General features: G+C 34.9%; 1 protein-coding gene across 10 annotated transcripts in view; it reads right to left on the minus strand.

Annotated features, from left to right (window-relative positions):
* Positions 1-22,791, minus strand: part of ATRNL1 (attractin like 1) — an 853,525-nt gene that overhangs the window by 773,052 nt on the left and 57,682 nt on the right. For all 10 annotated transcript variants that reach the window (XR_004028677.1, XM_030806602.1, XM_030806597.1 and 7 more), the window contains exons 6-7: positions 9,834-10,008; positions 4,416-4,503 (exon numbers count right to left, since the gene is read on the minus strand). Coding sequence is in view for 9 of the 10 variants with exons in the window: in XM_030806602.1 (XP_030662462.1) it covers positions 4,416-4,503; positions 9,834-10,008 (263 nt within the window). In the remaining variant the exon portion in view is untranslated. The remainder of the gene's footprint in view (positions 1-4,415; positions 4,504-9,833; positions 10,009-22,791) is intronic.

A 22,791-nucleotide genomic window follows, 5' to 3' on the forward strand; every position in this document is an offset into this window, starting at 1 on the left:
GTATATAGAAAGTCCTAAAAAAATTTTAAAAAGCACTTACAGCTAATAATGAATCAGCAATATTACAGAACATAAGATCAATGTACGAAAAGTAAATTGTATTTCCATACACTTGCAATTAACAACCCAAAAATGAAATTGGGAAAATAATTACAATGACAAAAGCATCCAAAAGAATAAAATACTTATGAATAAATTTAATAAAGGAAGTCCAAAACTTATACTCTGAAAATTACAAAACATTGTTTAAATAAATTTTTTTAAAGATATAAATAAATGAAAAGACATCCCATGTTTATGGGTCTGAAGACTTAACATCGTTAAGATAATACTCTCCAAATTGATTAAGAGGATAATACTCTCCAAGTTGATCTTCAGATTCAACACAATCCCTATCAAAATCTCAGCTGGCTTCTTTGTAGAAACTGACATATTGATTCCAAAATTCATATGAAATTGCAAAGGATGCAGAACATCAGAACAATCTTGTAAAAGAACAAAACTGGAGTACTCACACTTCTCAAAAACGTACTGCAAAGCAAAAGTAATCAAGATAGGTTGGGCATGGTGACTCACGACTGTAATCCCAGCACTTTGAAAGTCTGAGGCAAGTGGATCACTTGAGGTCAGGAGTTCAAAACCAGCCTGGCCAACATGGTGAAACCCCATCTCTACTAAAATTAGAAAAAAATTAGCTGGACATGGTGGCAGGTGCCTGTAATCCCAGCTACTCAGGAAGCTGAGGCAGGACAATCACTTGAACCCAGGAGGTGGAGGTTGCAGTAAGCCGAGATTACACCACTGCACTCCAGCCTGGGTGACAGAGCAAGACTGTCTCAAAAAAAAAAAAAAAAAAAGTAATCAAGACAGAGTGATACTGGGATAAATCAATGGAATAGAACTGAGAGTCCAGAAATAAACCCACACATCTATGGCCAATTGATTTTTGACAAGAGTACCAAGACCATTCAAAGATAAAAGAACAGGTCTTGTGAACAAATGGTGCTAGAAGAACTGGATAGTCACATGCAAAAAAAAAAAAAGAACTTGCACCCTTACTGCATACTGTATACAAAACTTAACTCAAAATAGGTCAAAGAACTAAATGCAAGAATCAAAACTATAAAACTCTTAAAAGAAAAAGAAATTGGATTAAGTCTTTATGATCTGAGATTTGGCAATGAATTATTAAATATGACACCAAATGACAAGCAATAAAAGGAAAAAAAGTTAAATTGGACTTTATCAAAATAAAGTCCAATTTTTTGTGTTTAAAAAGAGAACACCAAGAAAATGAAAACAGCACACAAAATGGGTGAAAATACTTGCAAATTATTTACCTGATAATGGCTTGTATCTAGAACATATAAAGAATTCTTACAACTCAATAATAAAAAGACAACTTCATTTTAAAATGATCAAAGGACTTGAATAGACATTTCTCCAAAGACAATACACAAATGGCCAAAAAGCACACAAAAAGATGCTCAACATCATTAGTTAACACGGAAATACAAATCAAAACCACAATGAGATTAACACCTCACCCCACTAGGATGGCAATAATCAAAAAGGCAGATACTAGTAAGTGTTGGCAAGGATGTATAGAAATAGAAACCTTCATACATGGCTGGTGGGAATGTAAAATGATGCAGCAACTTTGGAAAACATTCTGTCAGTTTTTCAAAAAGTGAATTTGATCCAGTAAGTCCACCCCATGTATATACCCAAAAGAAATGAAAACATATGTCCAGACAAAATCTTAAACAGAAATGTTGTTAGTAGCATTATTCATAATAGCCAAAAGGTGGAAACAACTCAAATGTCCTCAACCGATGAATAAACAACATGTTATATATCCATACAATGTAATATTATTTAGCCATAAAAAGGAATGAAGAAGTACTGATACATCCTACAACATGGATAAACCTAGAAATTATGCTAAGTTAAATATGGTAGTCATAAAATACATAGTATATGACTTCATTTATATGAAATGTCCAGCATTGACCAATATATAGAGAAAGAAAGTAGCTTTGTGACTGCTTAAGGCTAGGGAAGATGAGGAAGTGTGGGGTGATACCTAAAGGATACAAAGTTTCTTTGTGAAGTAATGAAAATATTCTAAAAGTGATTACACAACTCTGTAATCTTACATAAATCTGCAACAGATGGTTGCACAACTCTGAATATACTAAAAACCACTGAATTGTACACTTTAAATGAGTGAAATGTATGGTATATCAATTATATCTCAGTACAGCTGTTACAAAAAGGGAAATAAAGAAAAAAATAAAACAAGACAAAAAACGTATGTTCTATGTATGTTTTCACACATAGAAATATTTTTATTTTACTTTTAAAACACACAAATGCATGGATAAACAGGAGGTAGTTTGTTCTTTATACTGCTCCCATGCTTTCCAATTTTTTTAACAACAGCACAGAAAACATATAAATTCATATTTAGACGGCCTAGCCAAAGACCACAAAATACATGAATTTTTGTTGATTTGAAATGAAAACCAATCAAGTGTCCTGTCATTTTAATCATGCTAAATTTATGAATCCCACAAATACATAAAAATAACTAACATCAATACAATCCCTGTCAAAACCCCAACATTTTTGCAGAAATAGAAAACTCAACCCTAAAATTCACATAGACTTTCAAGCGGCCCTGAATAGCCAAAACAATCTTGAGAAATAAAAACAAAGTAGGAAGTATCACATTTCTTAACTTCAAAGCTTATTAAAAAGCTACAGTAAACTAAATAGTATGGTACTAGCATAAAGACAGACATATAGATCAATAGAATAAAATAGAGCATCCAGAAAAAAAAAAACCCTCATATACATGGTCAAATGACTTTCAGCTAGGGTGCCAAGACCATTTAACGGGAAAAAGACAGTTTTTTTTTTTTTTAAACAAATGATGTTGGGGAAACTGGCTATCCACATGCGAAGGAATGAAAATGGACCCTTACATCAGACACAATTAACTCAAAATGCAACAAAAACCTAAACTTAAGAACTAAAACTTTAAAACCCTTAAGAGAAAATATAGAGGAAAACTTCATGACATTGGATCTCGCCATGATTTCTTGTATATGACACAAAAGCATAGGTAACAAAAGAAAAAATAAATTAAACTACATCAAAATTAAAAATTCTGTGCATCAAAGGACACTCTCAACAAAGTGAAAAGACAGCCCATAAAGCGGGAAAATATCTGGAAATCATATTCTGATAAGGTGTTAATACCATAATATATAAAGAGCTCCTCCAACTCAACAACCAAACAAAACAACCCAATTCAAAACTGGCAAAAGACCTGAATAGACATTTCTCCAAAGAGGATATACAAATAGCCAATAAGCACTTGAAAAGATATTTAACATCATTAATCATTAGAGAAACGCAAATCAAAATCACAGTGAGATACTCATTAGGTCAATTATCAAAAAAACAAAAACAGAAAATAACAAGTGTTGACAAGGCTGTGGACAAACTGGAACCCTTGTGCACTGCTGGTGGAAATGTAAAATGGTGCAGCCATAGTGGAAAACACTATGGCAGTGCTAAAAAAAAAAAATTAAACATAGAATTACCATATGATTTAGCAATTCTACTTCTGGGTATACACCAAAAAAAAATGAAAACAGAGACTCAGATGGTTGTACACACATGTTCATTGAAACATTATTCACAATGGCCAAAAGATGGAAGCTATCTAAGTGTCCATCAACAGATGGATAGATAAACAAAATGTGGTATATACATATAATAGAGTATTTATTCAGCTTTAAAAGGAAGGACATTCTGACACATGATACAACATGGATGATCCTTGAAGATAGTGTGCTAAGGGAAACAAATCAGTCATAAAAGGACAAATAATATGCAATCCCATTTACATGAGGTACCTAGAGCAGTTAAATTCACAGAGACAGAAAAGTAGATTGGTGGTTTCAAGAGGATAAGGGAAGAGGGGAATGAGAAGTTATTGCTTCAGTTTTGCAAGATGAAAAATGTTCTGAAGATAATGGTGGCCATGGTTACACAACAATGTCAATGTACTTAATGCCACTGAACTCTATACTTAAAAATAGTTAAAATGGTAAATTTTATGTTACATGTATTTCACCATAACGTTTTTAAATGATTGACTAGGAATAAAGTAATAGACAAAAACTCAATCTTCATTTCTTTACATGTCATGTAGGGGATTGTTCTAAAATCTATTCTTTTACTAAAAGCATAAGAGTATGTGGTATCTCAAGTTATTATGATCCATATAATCTATTGTTCTCATAAAATGTTTGAAATAAATCTGAGATTTAGTATTTTTTAGCCTGTTGTAAACTATCAAAAACAAAATCTGATTAAAATTTAAAAAGCAGAAGCCATACCTGATATAAAGCAAGAGAGTGTCCGTATCTCTGGAGAGGTCCCCTTGACAGAGTTCCCACATTCCATATACTGCTTTCTAAATTGTAACTAAAAGCAAGAAAAGAAAATAACTTCATAAGCTAAGATTCATTTTTGTTTTTTTAATTTTCACATGCTTTTTATTCACTTGTGTCCAAGTATTCATTAAATTCAAAAAGTTACAACTAATAAACTCATAATTTCATGTACCATATTAGAAATTTCTAATAAAGACTCATTCAAGATATACCTACACTAAATTAGGATTCAATCTCCTAAATGTATAATATACATTAACTTGATTAGGATATTTATTACTGGAACTTTCCAATTGCCTTTAATAATTTCAATCAATTGATTAAGCTAAACAATAGTGCTTTGACTGTATTTTTAAATTTTTTTTTTAAAGCCAGGTTTCCTTCTTGGAAACAGATGAAAATTCTCTCCATTTGTTTTAGGTATTTATTTTTATTCCTTTTTTGTTAGTTGGCCTGATACTTATATAAAGTTTTTTATTGATATTTATTGTACATATATGGTATACACATGGTATTTTGATATATGTATAGAATGTGTAATGATCAAATCAAGGTAATTAGAATATCTATTACCTCAAACATTTATCTCTTCTTTGTGTTGGGAGCATAATATTTCTTCTCTTCTAGCTATTTTGAAATATACAATAAACTGTTAACTATAATTTCCCTACTTTACTATCAGATACTAGAATTTATTCCTTCTATCTAATTGCTTTTTGGTACTCATTAAGCAACTTCTCTTTGTCCCCTTCTCCCCGCTTCCCTTCTCATGCTGTGGTAGCCACCATCCTACTCTCCACCTATATGAAATCAACTTTTATAGCTCTGACATTTGAGTGAAGACATGCAATATTTGTCTCTCTGTGCCTGGTTTATTTCACTTATAATGACTTCCAGTTCCATCCATATTGCTGCAAATGACATGATTTCATGGGGGGGGGGGGCGCTAAATAATATTCCATTGTGTATATATACCACATTTTCTTTATCAATTTATCAGTTGATGGACACATGTTGAGTCCATATTATGGCTATTGTAAATAGTGCTGCAATAAACCTGAGAGTACAGGTATCGCTTTGATATACTGATTTACTTTCTTTTGGCTACATATCTAGCAGTGGGTTTGCTGGATCATATAGTAATTCTATTTTCAGTTTGAGGAACCTCCGCACTGTTTACCATAATGACTGTGCTACTTTACATACCCACACACTTATCTTAGCATTATATAAATTAACCAATAAGCATTTATTTCCTATGCACAAATATAGCCTGTTTACTGATAATTTTTTAAGATTGTATAAAATGAATTTGGCAGTAGAGAACCTTCTATAAAAATAAGTTACTGTTGGATTATGTAACATAAAAAGAAAATTCGTATTTTTTTCTACTGGTGTAATACATATGAAAACAGAAGTCCCAAACTATGAATCTCAAATGCTTATATTCTATGCTCAAATCTTCTCCATTTGCTAAAATATACAAAAGGAAGCATCTAGCCAAGAAATAGGAGCCTATTTTAAGTTAAGAAGCTTGCTATCAATTGTTATCTTCCCCACTTCTCTTTCTTCCTCCAATGAATTAGGAAAGGAAAGGAAGTGCCCAAGTGTCCCTTCACAAGAAAGGTAAGGGTTATCAAATTTGTCTGCAGCATTGTTTAACTTATTTCCTACCTTGGAGTTGTACGATAAATGTGTATGATACAAATGTGGAAATATAATCAGAACATAACTTCCACAGATGCACACCACTAGTCCACCCATCTACCAGTATCTGCAGCCAACACACTGCTTTCCAAGTTATCATAAATTAGGGCTGTACAAACTATTTCTGTAAAGGGCCAGACAGTAAATATTTTAGGCTTTGTGGGCCACAATGGTCTCACATATTCTTCATTTTTTTACAGCCCATTAAAAGTACAAAATCCAGGCCAGGCATGGTAGCTCATACCTGAAATCGCAGCACTTTGGGAAGCCGAGATGGGAGGATCACTTGAGCACTGGAGTTAGAGACTAGCCAGGGCAATATAGGGAGACCCCGCCTCTACAAAAAAATTTAAAAATTAGCCAGGCATGGTGGTGCATGCCTGTAATCCCAGCTACTCAGGAGGCTGAGGTGGGAGGATTGCCTGAGCCCAGGACGTCAAGGCTGCCATGAGCCATGATCACGCCACGGCACTCCAGCCTGGGTGACAGGGCAAGGCCCTGTCTCAAATAAAAGAAAAAAAGCAAAACCTAAAAATGCTAAGAAAAAATTCTTAACTTCCAGGCCCTGAGCCCCTATTCTGCAGTTTGATGAGCCCAAGAATAACAAGTGATTCTTCTTCCTTGCGCACGAGATCTCTTTCCTACATCACCATGTTTTGTCTTACTAGATCTTTGCCATCAGAACACAAACACGGTGTTATAAACCATTAATAATAAAAGAAAAACCTCTTGACCACACTCTCCCTTAAGCTACTCCCCCATTTCTTTATTACCCCCTCCCCACCCCACTTTCCATTCTCTCTTAAACTAACTCTAGACATGCTTTTAACCCCACCACTCCAGTAAACTGCTTTTGTTAAGGTCAATTTCCTCATGCTAAATCCATGACCAGTTTTCAGTCTTCATTTTCCTTGACCTGGATAATCGGCAGCATTTGACATTATTAATTACTCCTTAATCCTGACATAACGTCTTTCCTTGCCTTTGAAGATACTGTACTCCAGGGTTTTCCTATCTCACCAGTCATTCTTTTTCAGTCTCCTTTGATGGCTTCCCCTGTTCTCCACAACCTCTTAGTGATATGGTGCCTCAGGCTCAGTTCCTGGTCCTTTTCTCTATCTAGAATGCATTCCCTTGATAATTTCATCTTAACTCAAATCCCGTTTCTACTCTTCCTCCTAATCCCCAGTATATCATCAATAAACTGCCATGGTAACACTTTTAAAGTATGGATCAACACATGCACAAAACCCTCCCATGACTCCCAAAAGATCTACAACATCCTACATGACCTGTCTCTCTCCCCTGTTATCACTCTAATGTATCCCTCTCATATATTCCATGCAAATTGCATGGGCCTGGTTGTTGCTCCTCAAACACCTCAAGGAGTTCCTATCTTAAGTCTTTGATCTGGCTCTTTTCTGTGCCTACAAATAACTGCAATCCTCTGATCTCCTTCAAGTTTTTGCTCAGTTCTCACCTTTGTTATGAGGCCTACCTTAACTATTACATTTATAATTGCAACTCCCTCTTCTTTGGCACTCCTGATTTAGCTACCCCTACTATCTATCTGTATCTATCCATCCGTCCATCTCATCTATGTCTCTATATGTATATATGTTCATATCTATAATTTACTTTGGTAATAATGTTTTTTCTGTCATTGCCCGCCTTTCCTCACTAACTTTACAAAGACATGGGCATTTGTTATATCCAATGATATATCCCAAGCATCAAGCACGTAGTGTTTTCAGAAGTTTGCTATCCTCATGAATATATGTTAATTTTCATTAATGTTAATGTATATATATATTCTGTAAAAGTCTTTCTAATTTAATAGACACTAACACAGAGCTTTTATATTTAGTGAATAATTTGTCTTAAAATGTAACATTTCCACCCCAATTAAATTCCACTACAGAAGATGATTAAATCAAGTTATGACTTATCCTATCACTTCTGAAAGCTGTTATCCTTACCTACAATTGAACTACATTCAGAATGATGAAAAGTATTCTCTAACCTATGAAAACAGCAACACAATTATTCTACTCTGATATCTCATTTGTTTATATATATAAACAAATCTATACAAACAATGTAACCAAAATACCCAGATTTCAGACAAAAAAAAAGTTGGCTTAAATAGTTTATCTGGTTCCAATGGAAAATACGCAATTTAAAAGAATATCAATATTCATCATTTAATTTTTGATATGCTACTCATCTTGCAAAGACCACAAACTTAAAATTTACAAACTTCCTTGTTGACAATGTTGCTCTTTGTCTTCACAAACTCAACTTTGGAAATATCACAGTTTAATTCAAAGTTCAACTCTACTTTCACAGACTTTTCATTTTCTTTAAACATAGTTAATTTCCTTTTAATTTTCACATTTAAATATCAATATTTCTCCAGGTTTTTATCTTAACAATTCATTTTAATCCCACCAACTCTCTTTCAATTCTTTCTTCTGTATTTTATTCTTCATATGTTAAAAAATTCTAATTTGTCACTTAAATACTTACATAAAACTCCCTCCTCTCCAGAATTTATTCGATTTTCTAATTTAATTTCAGTCACATTCAATCATAGTTTTAAAGCAATCTCCTCTTACAGAATTTTTGAAATCTTTCTAATTATGAGGGTTAATATATTCAGTGGTTAGGGTTGGCAGACAAAATACAAGATACCCAGTTAAATTTGAATTCACATAAACAACAAACAATTTTTTTGTTAAAGAATGACCCATGCAAAATTTGTAAAAAATTTTGTAAATTTGTAAAAAAAAAAATATATATATATATATATATATATATATATACAGCAAAAGGGCCTTCTTATACTAAAAATGTACTTGTTTTTTTATCTGAAATTCAAGTTTAACTGGGTATCCTGTATATTTATCTGCTAAATCTGGCAATTCTATTGGGTATACATCATTATGGTATACTGTCCAGGGCAAGTTCTGATTGTTTGATGCCCAAGCTGTACCAGTTATTACATAATATGAACACTACCCTGGAAACAACATTAAAAATCAAATGATTCTCCCTATTTCCTTTATTATTCTGTTACTAAACGGTTCATAAAATACAATCATTAGCTGAAGAAGAAATCAGATAAAGCTGCCATCCATATGATTCCCCTTATCCAATCATGCAGAGAACAATCTCTATTGAGCCAACAGTAAATCAATCATCTCTCTCATAATACTAGAACTGTTCTCCCAATGAAAGCTTGTAAAGTACATACAAAGTAAAATTTAGGTACATTAAAATTTACAGAACAAATTGAGAGGATTTTTATATATGAGATTCTACTTCATTAAAAAAAAAAGGTGGCATGATTCATTTTATCTATTATAGGCAAGGCCTGCCTGTATTTGAAGTTAATATTTTCTTACTCAGAATTTATTAAAAGTACCCTAGAGAGGTAATAGCATTTCTACATGAAGCAGACTTCTATGTACAATGACAAATCTTTAGCTATGGACATACTGAGTTCATATATTCACAAATCAGTCTCACTAGCAAATAGATACTACCACAAAAATAACCACTTTTACTCTCGGACAACAATTTATAAAAAAAAGACATTTTGGATAAAAATCCAGCTTAAAAAACAGTGAGAATCTGAAAACAAATACTTACTTTAGGACCATTTGAAAAGAACTGTAGTTAAAAGTATATCCACCAATCACCCACATAAATTTCCCATGTAAAACTGCTTTATGTGAAGCCCGACCTACAGAAGGACTGAAGGGTTTAACATTTGGCAGAATCCAGTAAGACTCAGTAGAGGGAACATTCAAAGAACAATCAGGACCTATTAAAAAAAAATCAAACAACATACTCGATTAAACAAAGCCCTCAGATTATAGAAATACAATATATGGATCAAGAGAATTTAAGAATTCAATGTTTATCATGTTAACAAATATAACATATATATAATAAATTATCTGAACTATAACAAGAATAATACAGCAAATGTAATGCTTATAGTCAAAAAAAGTCATATACTCACAATCGGACTTGGATGTTCAAATAAATTTCACAGTTTTAAAGAATTATTTAAATTATATAAAATGTCAGATTTACTTTAGTATGCTACAAGAGTATTAAAATAGAAAACAATGTACTCAAATATCAGTTCTGTCAGGCAAGTATGTTTACCTCTTCTATCATCAAGCCTCCATCTACAGAAATGGATATAATAATCCACCACCAAGGGTTATAATAAATATTTATTTTTTTAATAGTGGAAGTAAAACTTTTAAAAATTAAAGTTTAAAAATTATTAACTATTAAACAAATATGAAAACAAAGATTACATTTTTCTTAGCATTATTAAGAACAACCAAAGTTTGCTTCAGTAGAGAGTCCTCAAAAAGAAAAAAAATGCATCATAAAATAAAAATCATTAAATTAGTGTAGAATAATTTCAAATACTATAAAGTTGAAAACACAGCCTTTTCCTATCCATATTCACGACGTTACTCATAAGTCTTGGTTTCCTCATCAGTGTTTCTCAAACATAATAGAAGGAATCCCCCTAAAGGGAATATATTTTCATCAAACTTTAGGGCTCACAAATTATTTTAATTTTGATGAAACTAAAAAATTCTCAAATACTAGACATCAACTCCTATGTTTAAATTTCTTTTATAAGCATTAAACCAACATACATTTATAAATTATATATAAGTAAATTTATAAAACTAATATTTACTGAATATGACAAATGATATTGTTTTGCTTAAATAATGGGTCCCAAGTTAAAAATGATACTAATTCTCATAGTGCCTTTTTTACATAATTTTAGCACACCTACATTATTTTGACAACATAACTCTCCCATCATTTTTCTTCAACCTACTTTTTACAAATCTTTTAAATTCATATACTATGGCATATAATCATTTACCCTTCACTTGTCACAAAAGTATTAGTACACTTCAGTTGTATTGTTTTTAGCCTACAATAATTAAAGGGATACTACTTAATCCCGACTTTAAACTGTCAACACAACTGCTGGCATTACAATACAGTGACATTACTCAATTATGAGATCAGGCAGTTAATTTCCAATTTGCTTATATCAAAAATTTTAGATTATCATTTAATAACAAAATTTTAAAACTCCCAAGCAGAGTCTGATTTAAGAGATACTGACCCATACAGTTTTCATTTCTTCATGTGTTCACTCACCCAGGTATTAATTGATTCATCTTCAAGATTTTTTTCAATGCTTCCATTGTATGGGTCTGTATTTTTCAGGTACAAACTAGGAAGTATCTCAGATTATCTCTTTGAAAATGATAATGTTTTAAATCAGCTATAGAAAACTATTATTTCTGAGTGAGAAAAGACTGTGAACTATTCCTTAGTAATCAGAGATATTAAAGGAACCTCTTTTTTAATTTAACTATAGTAACTTAGAAATCATTTAATAGTTTTATTAAAAAAATACAGCCACGTTCCTGCAGTTAAGTATTGTCTATGGCTGCTTTAGCAGAGCTGAGTGGCTGCAACAGAGCCATGTAACTTGCAAAGAAAAAGTATTTACTACCTGGCCTTTTACAGAAAAGTTTGCCAACCTCTAATTTAACTGAAAAGCCATGAAATCATATAGAAATTATATATAATGCATCTATTGGTATAAATGTTGTATTTATTTTCATAAAAGGAAATATAGATTTATTTTAACATGTAAGTCAGTTATACCAAAGCAAATAGAGTAAAATGTTAATAGATGAATCTGGGAAAAGGACGTTCAGATAGTCTTTGTACTATTCTTATTCTTGTATAATAACTTTTCTAAAACTTTAAAATTATTTCTAAATAAAACATTAAAAACAGGCCACCACCCAAAGGCACAGAGTTGAAAGCAGTCAAGTAATATGTGGGTATTACTTGGAAAACAGTTTGATAAAGAACACTGGCATGAAAAAAATCTTGAAAATTGGGTACATTTTTAAATCACCAATATATTTATCAAATCTGCATTAAAGCAAAATACTGCAGAACAAGTTTCCAGTGGACTGAGTAATAGCCCCCAAAGGAGGTATCCAGGTCTTAATCACCTGAAGCTTTGGATTTTACCTTATATGGCAAAAGGAATTTTACAGATGTATTAAATTAAGGATTTTGAAATTTGGGAGACAGTATCGTGAATTATCTAAATTGGCTCTAAATATAATTACAGGTGTCCTTATAAGAGAGGGAGATTTGACTGCAGAAGGAAGCAATGTGACTATCAAAGCAAGATGCTGCAGTCCTGGATTTGAAGATAGAGGAAGAGGCAAGGAGGCAAAGAATGCAGAGAATGCAGTTCCAGGAGCTGGAAAAAAAATCAAAGAAACAGATAATCTCCTTTACCTTCCAAAGGAGGTGCAACCCTGCTAAGACCTTTATTTTGGCCCAGTGAAACTGATTTCCGATTTCTGACCTCCAGAATGGTAAGAGATTAACAAATGTATTTTGTTTTAAGACACCAAATTTGTGATAATTTGTTACAGCATCTGTAAAATACCAACACTAATAGTTACATTTATTTAACAAAATATTGTTATTAATACAGAAAATAAACTAATGATTTTAATTCTGTAACAGAAAATACTTAATTTTCCACAAAAAAAAGAAAATAGTCAAAATTCTTCTTTTGTTACTAGTACATCTTATGTAACTTGTGGAAACTACTAGAAGAAATGGTCTGTAGCCCAATCTATATGTTGTCTTTATTTTACTCTAAATTAATCCGTTTATAAACAGAATGACAAGATTTATAAATATAATTCAAAGATTTAAGAAAAAAATTAGATGTCTTAATTTGAAGCTTTCTGTATTCTATAACCAAAATGACTTAAAATGTAAATTAATAAACTGAATATTAATATAAAACACAAACAACCACACAAAGACTTCCCCAGCCATTAAATATCTAATACTAATATCTACACTTAAGGCCATCTAAGCAAGACTCCTCTTTTTTAAACATTTTTTCCGATACTGAACAATTACACACATTTATGGTCTACATGCGGTATTTTGATACATGTATACAAGGTGTAATGACCAAAACAAGGTAATTAGGATATCTGTTGCCTCAAACACACTCGTGTTGTAAACATTCAAATATTCTAGCTACGAAATATATAATAAATTATTAACTATAGTCACCCTACTATGTTATTGAACACTAGAATGCATTCCCTCTGTCTGACTATATTTTTGTATCCATTAACCAACCTCTCATCATCCCTTTCTCCCCGAAACCTTTCCCAGCCTCTGGTAACCATCATTCTACTCTACCTCCATGACATCAACTTTTTTAGCTCCCACATATGAATGAGAACATGCTATATGTGCAAGACTCCTTTTTCATAAAAATATATCCATGAAAAATCTTCTACCACTTCATACTTTAGTATCTCATGCAACATATCCCCATAACTCTCTCTGCATTACTTTTCTCAATCAATATGGCAACTTCTCAAGGTAGTATATCTCAGCTGTATTTTAAAGGGTGTAATAAACAAATTCACCTTATAGTGCATTTTCAAAAAGAATCTTCTCCACGGGTTATGTACTTTGGTTTTTAAAAAACCAAAGAGTATAAATGAATTTCTAACACTGTAACTTTAAGCATTAGTATCGGGCTGCTGAGAGATTTTTGAAGGGAAAAAGCTACTACATAATCATACAGAGTAGAATTGTGCTCTGATATATCCCAAATGTGTATGTCCAGCCCCACAATCTCTCATGAATTCAAACTACTACTTGACATATCCATTTGGATATCTATAGAGGGTCATCTCAAACTTTACATGTGTAAAACTAAAACCTTGATCATTTCCTCCCAAACCCATTCCTTCACCAGTGTTTGCCATCTGAGTAAATGGCACTTCCATTCATCCAGTTGCTCAGGGCAAAAACTTTGGTGCCATTCTTAAGTTGCCTCTTTCTCCAACACCCCATACAACCAACCCACAAAGAGATTGAATATTAATTAGGTATGCTGGGATTACAGTCTTTTTTTCTTTTTTTTCTTTTTTTTTTTTTTTGAGATGGAGTCTCACTATGTCACCCAGGTTGGAGTGCAGTGGCGTGATCTCGGCTCACTGCAAGCTCCGCCTCCTGGGTTCACGCCATTCTCCTGCCTCAGCCTCTCCAAGTAGCTAGGAATACAGGCGCCCGCCACCACACCCAGCTAATTTTTTGTATTTTTAGTAGAGACGGGGTTTCACCGTGGTCTCGATCTCCTGACCTCGTGATCCGCCCGCCTTGGCCTTCCAAAGTGCTGGGATTACAAGTGTGAGCTACCGTGCCCCGTCCACATGTTAAAGTATAAAAGTTTCAATGATTGTTGGTAAGTAGATGTACCTCAGCATCCCAAGTATCAGTCTTGCTGTCCCCGTTCCCCTGACTCCTCACTTGAGATAATTCAAAACTCCCTACAATAGATAACCAGAGGGGGTAATGCCTGGCACAACATGGCTCATCAAGATCTTACTCTAGTCCAATGGCCACAATCCATTTTAATTGGTGTCTGGTCTGTATCCTACTAATTATAAGCATTTTTAAATTCTAGCACCCCACAATACCCCAACCACTGATCCCTTTCTCTACAACTACCATTTCAGTCCAAGCCACCACCCACTCTCACGTGGACTACTGCAATACTCTACAAACTGGTCTTCTTATTTCCATTCTTATTCCTTTCCTATAACATTCAACTATCCAGAATGCAACCAGAATGATTAAAAACATAATTCTACTCCTATCATTCCCCTACTAATAATCCTTCACTGACTTCCCATCATATTAAAATACAATGAAAAGTACTTAACATAGCCAACAATTACCACATGATTAGCCTCAGTATACACTTATGCAATCAATCAATCAATGGATGGATGAATGAAAAGCATCTTAAGCTGTAAAGGAGTAACAGCATGAGCTATGCAGTCAAATCTAGGTTTCCTACTTACTAGCTGTGAAACCTTGGACAAACTTACTTAATTTCTCTAAGCTTCAGTTTAATTGTAGAGCTTCCACCTAGAATATACAATTTTTCTAAAGATAAAATGAGATTCTAAGTAAAATGCTTAATATTTAATACTAAAATAAATGCTTCATAATAGTAACCTTGTAATTATTAAGACAACCTTCTCATTTTATACACAAAAAAATTAAGTATAATTAAGTCCCCATATATCAATAGTAACCTTGATTGTAAACAAATTAAACCTTCCACTTAAAAGACACAGACTGGCTGAATGGATTTTTAAAAAAGAAAAAAAAAGAAAAACATGATCCAACTGCAGGAAACTCATATCACCTGTAAAGACATACAGAGGCTGAAAATAAAGGGATAGAAAAAAAAAATCCATTAAAACGGAAACAAAATAAGCAAGAGTAACTCTACTTAGATAAAACAGATGTTAAGTCAAAAACAATAAAGACAGACAAAGAAGGTCATTTTATAATGATAGAGGGATCAATTCAGCAAAAGGATATAACAATTCTAAACAAATATGTAGCCATCACCAGAGCACCTGGACATATAAAGCAAATATTATTACATTTAAAGGGAGAAATTAATAAATTTAAAGGGAGAAATTTAAAGGGAGAAATTGGCCCTGGGCCAATCTTTGGGCCTCAGGGGTGACAGTGGCAGTCTAAGAGTGCGTGTCTGGGCTCCCTGGCGCCGTTTCTTGGCACCGGTGTTATTTGATCCAATAAAGTAACAGTTGGGGACTTCAACACCCTACTCTCAGCATTAGACAGATCATCTAGACAGAGAAAGAAATATTGGATTTAAACTGCACATTAAACCAAATGGACCTAGCAGACATTTACAGAACATTTCAATCAACAGCTACAAAATACACATCTTCTCCTCAGCACATAAAATGTTCTCCAGGATAGACAATATATTAGGACACAAAAGAAAACTCAAGGAAAACAAAAAAAGGCAGGGGTTGCAATCCTAGTCTCTGATAAAACAGACTTTAAGCCGACAAAGATCAAAAGAGACGAAGAAGGCCATTACATAATGGTAAAGGGATCAATTCAACAAGAAGAGCTAACTATCCTAAATTTATATGCACCCAATACAAGAACATCCAGATTCCTAAAGCAAGTCCTTAGAGTCTTACAAAGAGACTTAGACTCCCACACAATAATAATGGGAGACTTTAACACCCCACTGTCAACATTAGACAGATCAACGAGACAGAAAGTTAACAAGGATATTCAGGAATTGAACTCAGCTCTGCACCAAGCAAACCTAATAGACATCTACAGAATTCTCCACCCCAAATCGACAGAATATACGTTCTTCTCAGCACCACATCGCACTTATTCCAAAATTGACCACATAGTTGGAAGTAAAGCACTCCTCAGCAAATGTGAAAGAACAGAAATTATAACAAGCTGTCTCTCAGACCACAGTGCAATCAAACTAGAACTCAGGATTAAGAAACTCACTCTCTTAAAACTGCTCAACTACATGGAAACTAAACAACCTGCTCCTGAGTGACTACTAGGTACATAATGAAATGAAGGCAGAAATAAAGATGTTCTTTGAAACCAATGAGAACAAAGACACAATATACCAGAATCTCTGGGACACATTTAAAGCAGTGTGTAGAGTGAAATTTATAGCACTAAATGCCCACAAGAGAAAGCAGGAAAGATCTAAAATAGACACTCTAACATCACAATTAAAAGAACTAGAGAAGCAAGAGCAAACACATTCAAAAGCTAGCAGAAGGCAGGAAATAACTAAGATCAGAGCAGAACTGAAGGAGATAGAGACACAAAAAACCCTTCAAAAAAAATCAATGAATCCAGGAGATGGATTTTTGAAAAAAATCAACAAAATTCATAGACTGCTAGCAAGACTAATAAAGAAGAAAAGAGAGAAGAATCAAATAGATGCAATAAAAAATGATAAAGGGGATATCACCACCAATCCACAGAAATACAAACTACCATCAGAGAATACTATGAACATCTCTATGCAAATAAACTAGAAAATCTAGAAGAAATGGATAAATTCCTGGACACATACACCCTCCCAAGACTGAACCAGGAAGAAGTTGAATCTCTGAATAGACCAATAACAGGCTCTTAAATTGAGGCAATAATTAATAGCCTACCAACCAAAAAATGTCCAGGACCAGACGGATTCACAGCCGAATTCTACCAGAGGTACAAGGTGGAGCTGGTACCATTCCTTCTGAAACAATTCCAATCAATAGAAAAAGAGGGAATCCTCCCTAACTCATTTTATGAGGCCAGCATCATCCTGATACCAAAGCCTGGCAGAGACACAATAAAAAAAGAGAATTTGATCGTCTGAAGCCTTCTTCTCTCAACTCGTCAAAGTCATCCTCCATCCAGCTTTGTTCCGTTGCTGGTGAGGAACTGCATTCCTTTGGAGGAGGAGAGGTGCTCTGCTTTTTAGAGTTTCCAGTTTTTCTGCTGTTTTTTCCCCATCTTTGTGGTTTTATCTACTTTTGGTCTTTGATGATGGTCATGTACAGACGGGTTTTTGGTGTGGATGTCCTTTCTGTTTGTTAGTTTTCCTTCTACCAGACAGGACCCTCAGCTGCAGGTCTGTTGGGGTTTACTAGAGGTCCACTCCAGACCCTGTTTGGCTGGGTGTCAGCAGTGGTGGCTGCAGAACAGCGGATTTTTGTGAGACCACAAATTCAGCTGTCTGACAGTTCCTCTGGAAGTTTTGTCTCAGAGGAGTACCCGGCCAAGTGAGGTATCAGTCTGTCCCTACTTGGGGAGTGCCTCCCAGTTAGGTTGCTCAGGGGTGAGGGACTCACTTTAGGAGGCAGTCTGTCCGTTGATGGGACATATCTCAAAATAATAAGAGCTATTTATGACAAACTCACAGCCAATATCATACTGAATGGGCAAAAACTGGAAGCATTCCCTTTGAAAACTGGCACAAGACAGGGATGCCATCTCTCACCACTCCTATTCAACATAGTGCTGGAAGTTCTGGCCAGCGCAATCAGGCAGGAGAAGGAAATAAAGGGTATTCAATTAGGAAAAGAGGAAGTCAAATTGTCCCTGTTTGCAGATGACATGATTGTATATCTAGAAAACCCCACCATCTCAGCCCAAAATCTCCTTAAGCTGATTAGCAACTTTGGCAAAGTCTCAGGATACAAAATCAATGTACAAAAACCACAAGCATTCTTGTACACCAATCACAGACAAACAGAGAGCCAAATCATGAGTGAACTCCCATTCACAATTGCTTCAAAGAGAATAAAATACCTGGGAATCCAACTTACAAGGGATGTGAAGGACCTCTTCAGGGAGAACTACAAACCACTGCTCAATGAAATAAAAGAGGATACAAACAAATGGAAGAACATTCCATGCTCATGGACAGGAAGAATCAATATCGTGAAAATGGCCATACTGCCCAAGGTAATTTATAGATTCCATGCCATTCCCATCAAGCTACCAATGACTTTCTTCACAGAATTGGAAAAAACTACTTTAAAGTTCATATGGAACCAAAAAAGACCCCGCATCACCAAGTCAATCCTAAGCCAAAGGAACAAAGCTGGAGGCATCACGCTACCTGACTTCAAACTATACTACAAGGCTACAGTAACCAAAACAGCATGGTACTGGTACCACAACAGAGACATAGATCAATGGAACAGAACAGAGCCCTCAGAAATGATGCCGCATAGCTACAAGTATCTGATCTTTGACAAACCTGACAAAAACAAGAAATGGGGAAAGGATTCCCTATTTAATAAATGGTGCTGGGAAAACTGGCTAGCCATATGTAGAAAGCTGAAACTGGATCCCTTCCTTACACCTTATACAAAAATTAATTCAAGATGGATTAAACACTTAAATGTTAGACCTAAAACCATTAAAATCCTACAGGAAAACCAAGGCAATATCATTCAGGACATAGGCGTGGGCAAGGACTTCATGTCTAAAACACCAAAAGCAATGGCAACAAAAGCCAAAATTGACAAATGGGATCTAATTAAACTAAAGAGCTTCTGCACAGCAAAAGAAACTACCATCAGAGTGAACAGGCAACCTACAGAATGGGAGAACATTTTTGCAACCTACTCATCTGACAAAGGGCTAATATCCAGAATCTACAATGAACTCAAACAAATTTACAAGAAAAAAACAAACAACTCCATCAAAAAGTGGGCAAAGGACATGAACAGACACTTCTCAAAAGAAGACATTTATGCAGCCAAAAAACACATGAAAAAATGCTCATCATCACTGGCCATCAGAGAAATGCAAATCAAAAACACAGTGAGATACCATCTCACACCAGTTGGAATGGCCATCATTAAAAAGTCAGGAAACAACAGGAGCTGGAGAGGATGTGGAGAAACAGGAACACTTTTACACTGTTGGTGGGACTGTAAACTAGTTCAACCATTGTGGAAGTCAGTGTGGCGATTCCTCAGGGATCTAGAACTAGAAATACCATTTGACCCAGCCATCCCATTACTGGGTATATACCCAAAGGACTATAAATCATGCTGCTATAAAGACACATGCGCACGTATGTTTACTGTGGCACCATTCACAATAGCAAAGAGTTGGAACCAACCCAAATATCCAACAACGATAGACTGGATTAAGAAAATATGGCACATATACACCATGGAATACTATGCAGCCATAAAAAATGATGAGTTCATGTCCTTTGTAGGGACATGGATGAAACTGGAAATTATCATTCTCAGTAAACTATCGCAAGAACAAAAAACCAAACACCGCATGTTCTCACTCATAGGTGGGAATTGAACAATGAGAACTCATGGACACAGGAAGGGGAACATCACACTCCGGGGACTGTTGTAGGGTTGGGGGAGGGGGGAAGGACAGCATCAGGAGATATACCTAATGCTAAATGACGAGTTAATGGGTGCAGGAAATCAACATGGCACATGGATACATATGTAACAAACCTGCACATTGTGCACATGTACCCTAAAACCTAAAGTATAATAATAAAAATAAAAAATATATATATATATTAAAAGAAAAAAGAGAATTTTAGATCAATCTCCCTGATGAATATCGATGCAAAAATCCTCAATAAAATACTGGCAAACCGAATCCAGCAGCATATCAAAAAGCTTATCCACCATGTTCAAGTGGACTTCATCCCTGGGATGCAAGGCTGGTTCAACATATGCAAATCAATAAACGTAATCCAGCATATAAACAGAACCAAAGACAAAAACCACATGATTATCTCAATAGATGCAGAAAAGGCCTTCGACAAAATTCAACAGCCCTTCGTGCTAAAAACTCTCAATAAATTAGGTATTGATGGGACGTATCTCAAAATAATAAGAGCTATTTTTGACAAACCCACAGCCAATATCATACTGAATGGGCAAAAACTGGAAGCATTCCCTTTGAAAACTGGCACAAGACAGGGATGCTCTCTCTCACCACTCCTATTCAACATAGTGTTGGAAGTTCTAGCCAGGGCAATCAGGCAGGAGAAAGAAATAGAGGGTATTCAATTAGGAAAGGAGGAAGTCAAATTGTCCCTGTTTGCAGATGACATGATTGTATATTTAGAAAACCCCATCGTCTCAGCCCAAAATCTCCTAAGCTGATAAGCAACTTCAGCAAAGTCTCAGGATACAAAATCAATGTGCCAAAATCATAAGCATTCTTATGTACCAATAACATGTAAACAGAGAGCCAAATCATGAGTGAACTCTCATTCACAACTGCTTCAAAGAGAATACAATACCTAGGAATCCAACTTACAAGGGTTGTGAAGCACCTCTTCAAGGAGAACTACAAACCACTGCTCAACGAAATAAAAGAGGACACAAACAAATGGAAGAACATTCCATGCTCATGGACAGGAAGAATCAATATCCTGAAAATGGCCATACTGTCCAAGGTAATTTATAGATTCAATGCCATCCATCAAGCTACCAATGACTTTCTTCACAGAATTGGAAAAAACTACTTTAAAGTTCATATGGAACCAAAAAAGAGCCCGCATTGCCAAGACAATCCTAAGCCAAAAGAACAAAGCTCAAGGCATCACGCTACCTGACTTCAAACTATACTACAAGGCTACAGTAACCAAAACAGCATGGTAATGGTACCAAAACAGAGATATAGACCAATGGAACAGAACAGAGCCCTCAGAAATAATACCATACATCTACAACCATCTGATCTTTGACAAACCTGACAAAAACAAGAAATGGGGAAAGGATTCCCTATTTAATAAATGGTGCTGGGAAAACTGGCTAGCCATATGTAGAAAGCTGAAACTGGATCCCTTCCTTACACCTTATACAAAAATTAATTCAAGATGGATTAAAGACTTAAATGTTGGACCTAAAACCATAAAAACCCTAGAAGAAAACCTAGGCAATACCATTCAGGACATAGGCATGGGCAAGGACTTCATGTCTAAAACACCAAAAGCAATGGCAACAAAAGCCAAAATTGACAAATGGGATCTAATTAAACTAAAGAGCTTCTGCACAGCAAAAGAAACTACCATCAGAGTGAACAGGCAACCTACAGAATGGGAGAAAGTTTTTGCAATCTACTCATCTGGCAAAGGGCTAATATCCAGAATCTACGAAGAACTCAAACAAACTTATAAGAAAAAAACAAACAACCCCATCAAAAGGTGGGCAAAGGATATGAACAGACACTTCTCAAAAGAAGACATTTATGTAGCCAACAGACACATGAAAAAATGCTCATCATCACTCGCCATCAGAGAAATGCAAATCAAAACCACAGTGAGATACCATCTTACACCAGTTAGAATGGCGATCATTAAAAAGTCAGGAAACAACAGGTGCTGGAGAGGATGTGGAGAAATAGGAACACTTTTACACTGTTGGTGGGACTGTAAACTAGTTCAACCATTGTGGAAGACAGTGTAGCGATTCCTCAAGGATCTAGAACTAGAAATACCATTTGACCCAGCCATCCCATTACTGGGTATATACTCAAAGGATTATAAATCATGCTGCTATAAAGACACATGCACACGTATGTTTATTGTGGCACTATTCACAATAGCAAAGACTTGGAACCAATCCAAATGTCCATCAATGATAGACTGGGTTAAGAAAATGTGGCACATATACACCATGGCATACTATGCAGCCATAAAAAAGGATGAGTTCATGTTCTTTGTAGGGACACGGAAGAAGCTAGAAACCATCATCTGAGCAAATTATCACAAGGACAGAAAACCAAACACTGCATGTTCTCACTCATTGGTGGGAATTGAACAATGAGAACACTTGGACACAGGAAGGGGAACATCACACACCAGGGCCTGTTGTGGGGTGGGGGAATCGGGGAGGGATAGCATTAGGAGATATACCTAATGTAAATGACGAGTTAATGGGTTCAGCACACCAACATGGCACATGTATACCTATGTAACAAACCTGCACGTTGTGCACATGTGTCCTAGAACTTAAAGTATAAAAAAAAAATTTTTTTTTTAATCTAAATCATGCCTTGTGAAACCACAATGAAATAAAACTAGAAATCAATGAAAAGAGGAACTTTGGAA

This window comes from Nomascus leucogenys, chromosome 3, assembly GCF_006542625.1.
Source record: "Nomascus leucogenys isolate Asia chromosome 3, Asia_NLE_v1, whole genome shotgun sequence".
Lineage (NCBI taxonomy): Eukaryota > Metazoa > Chordata > Mammalia > Primates > Hylobatidae > Nomascus > Nomascus leucogenys.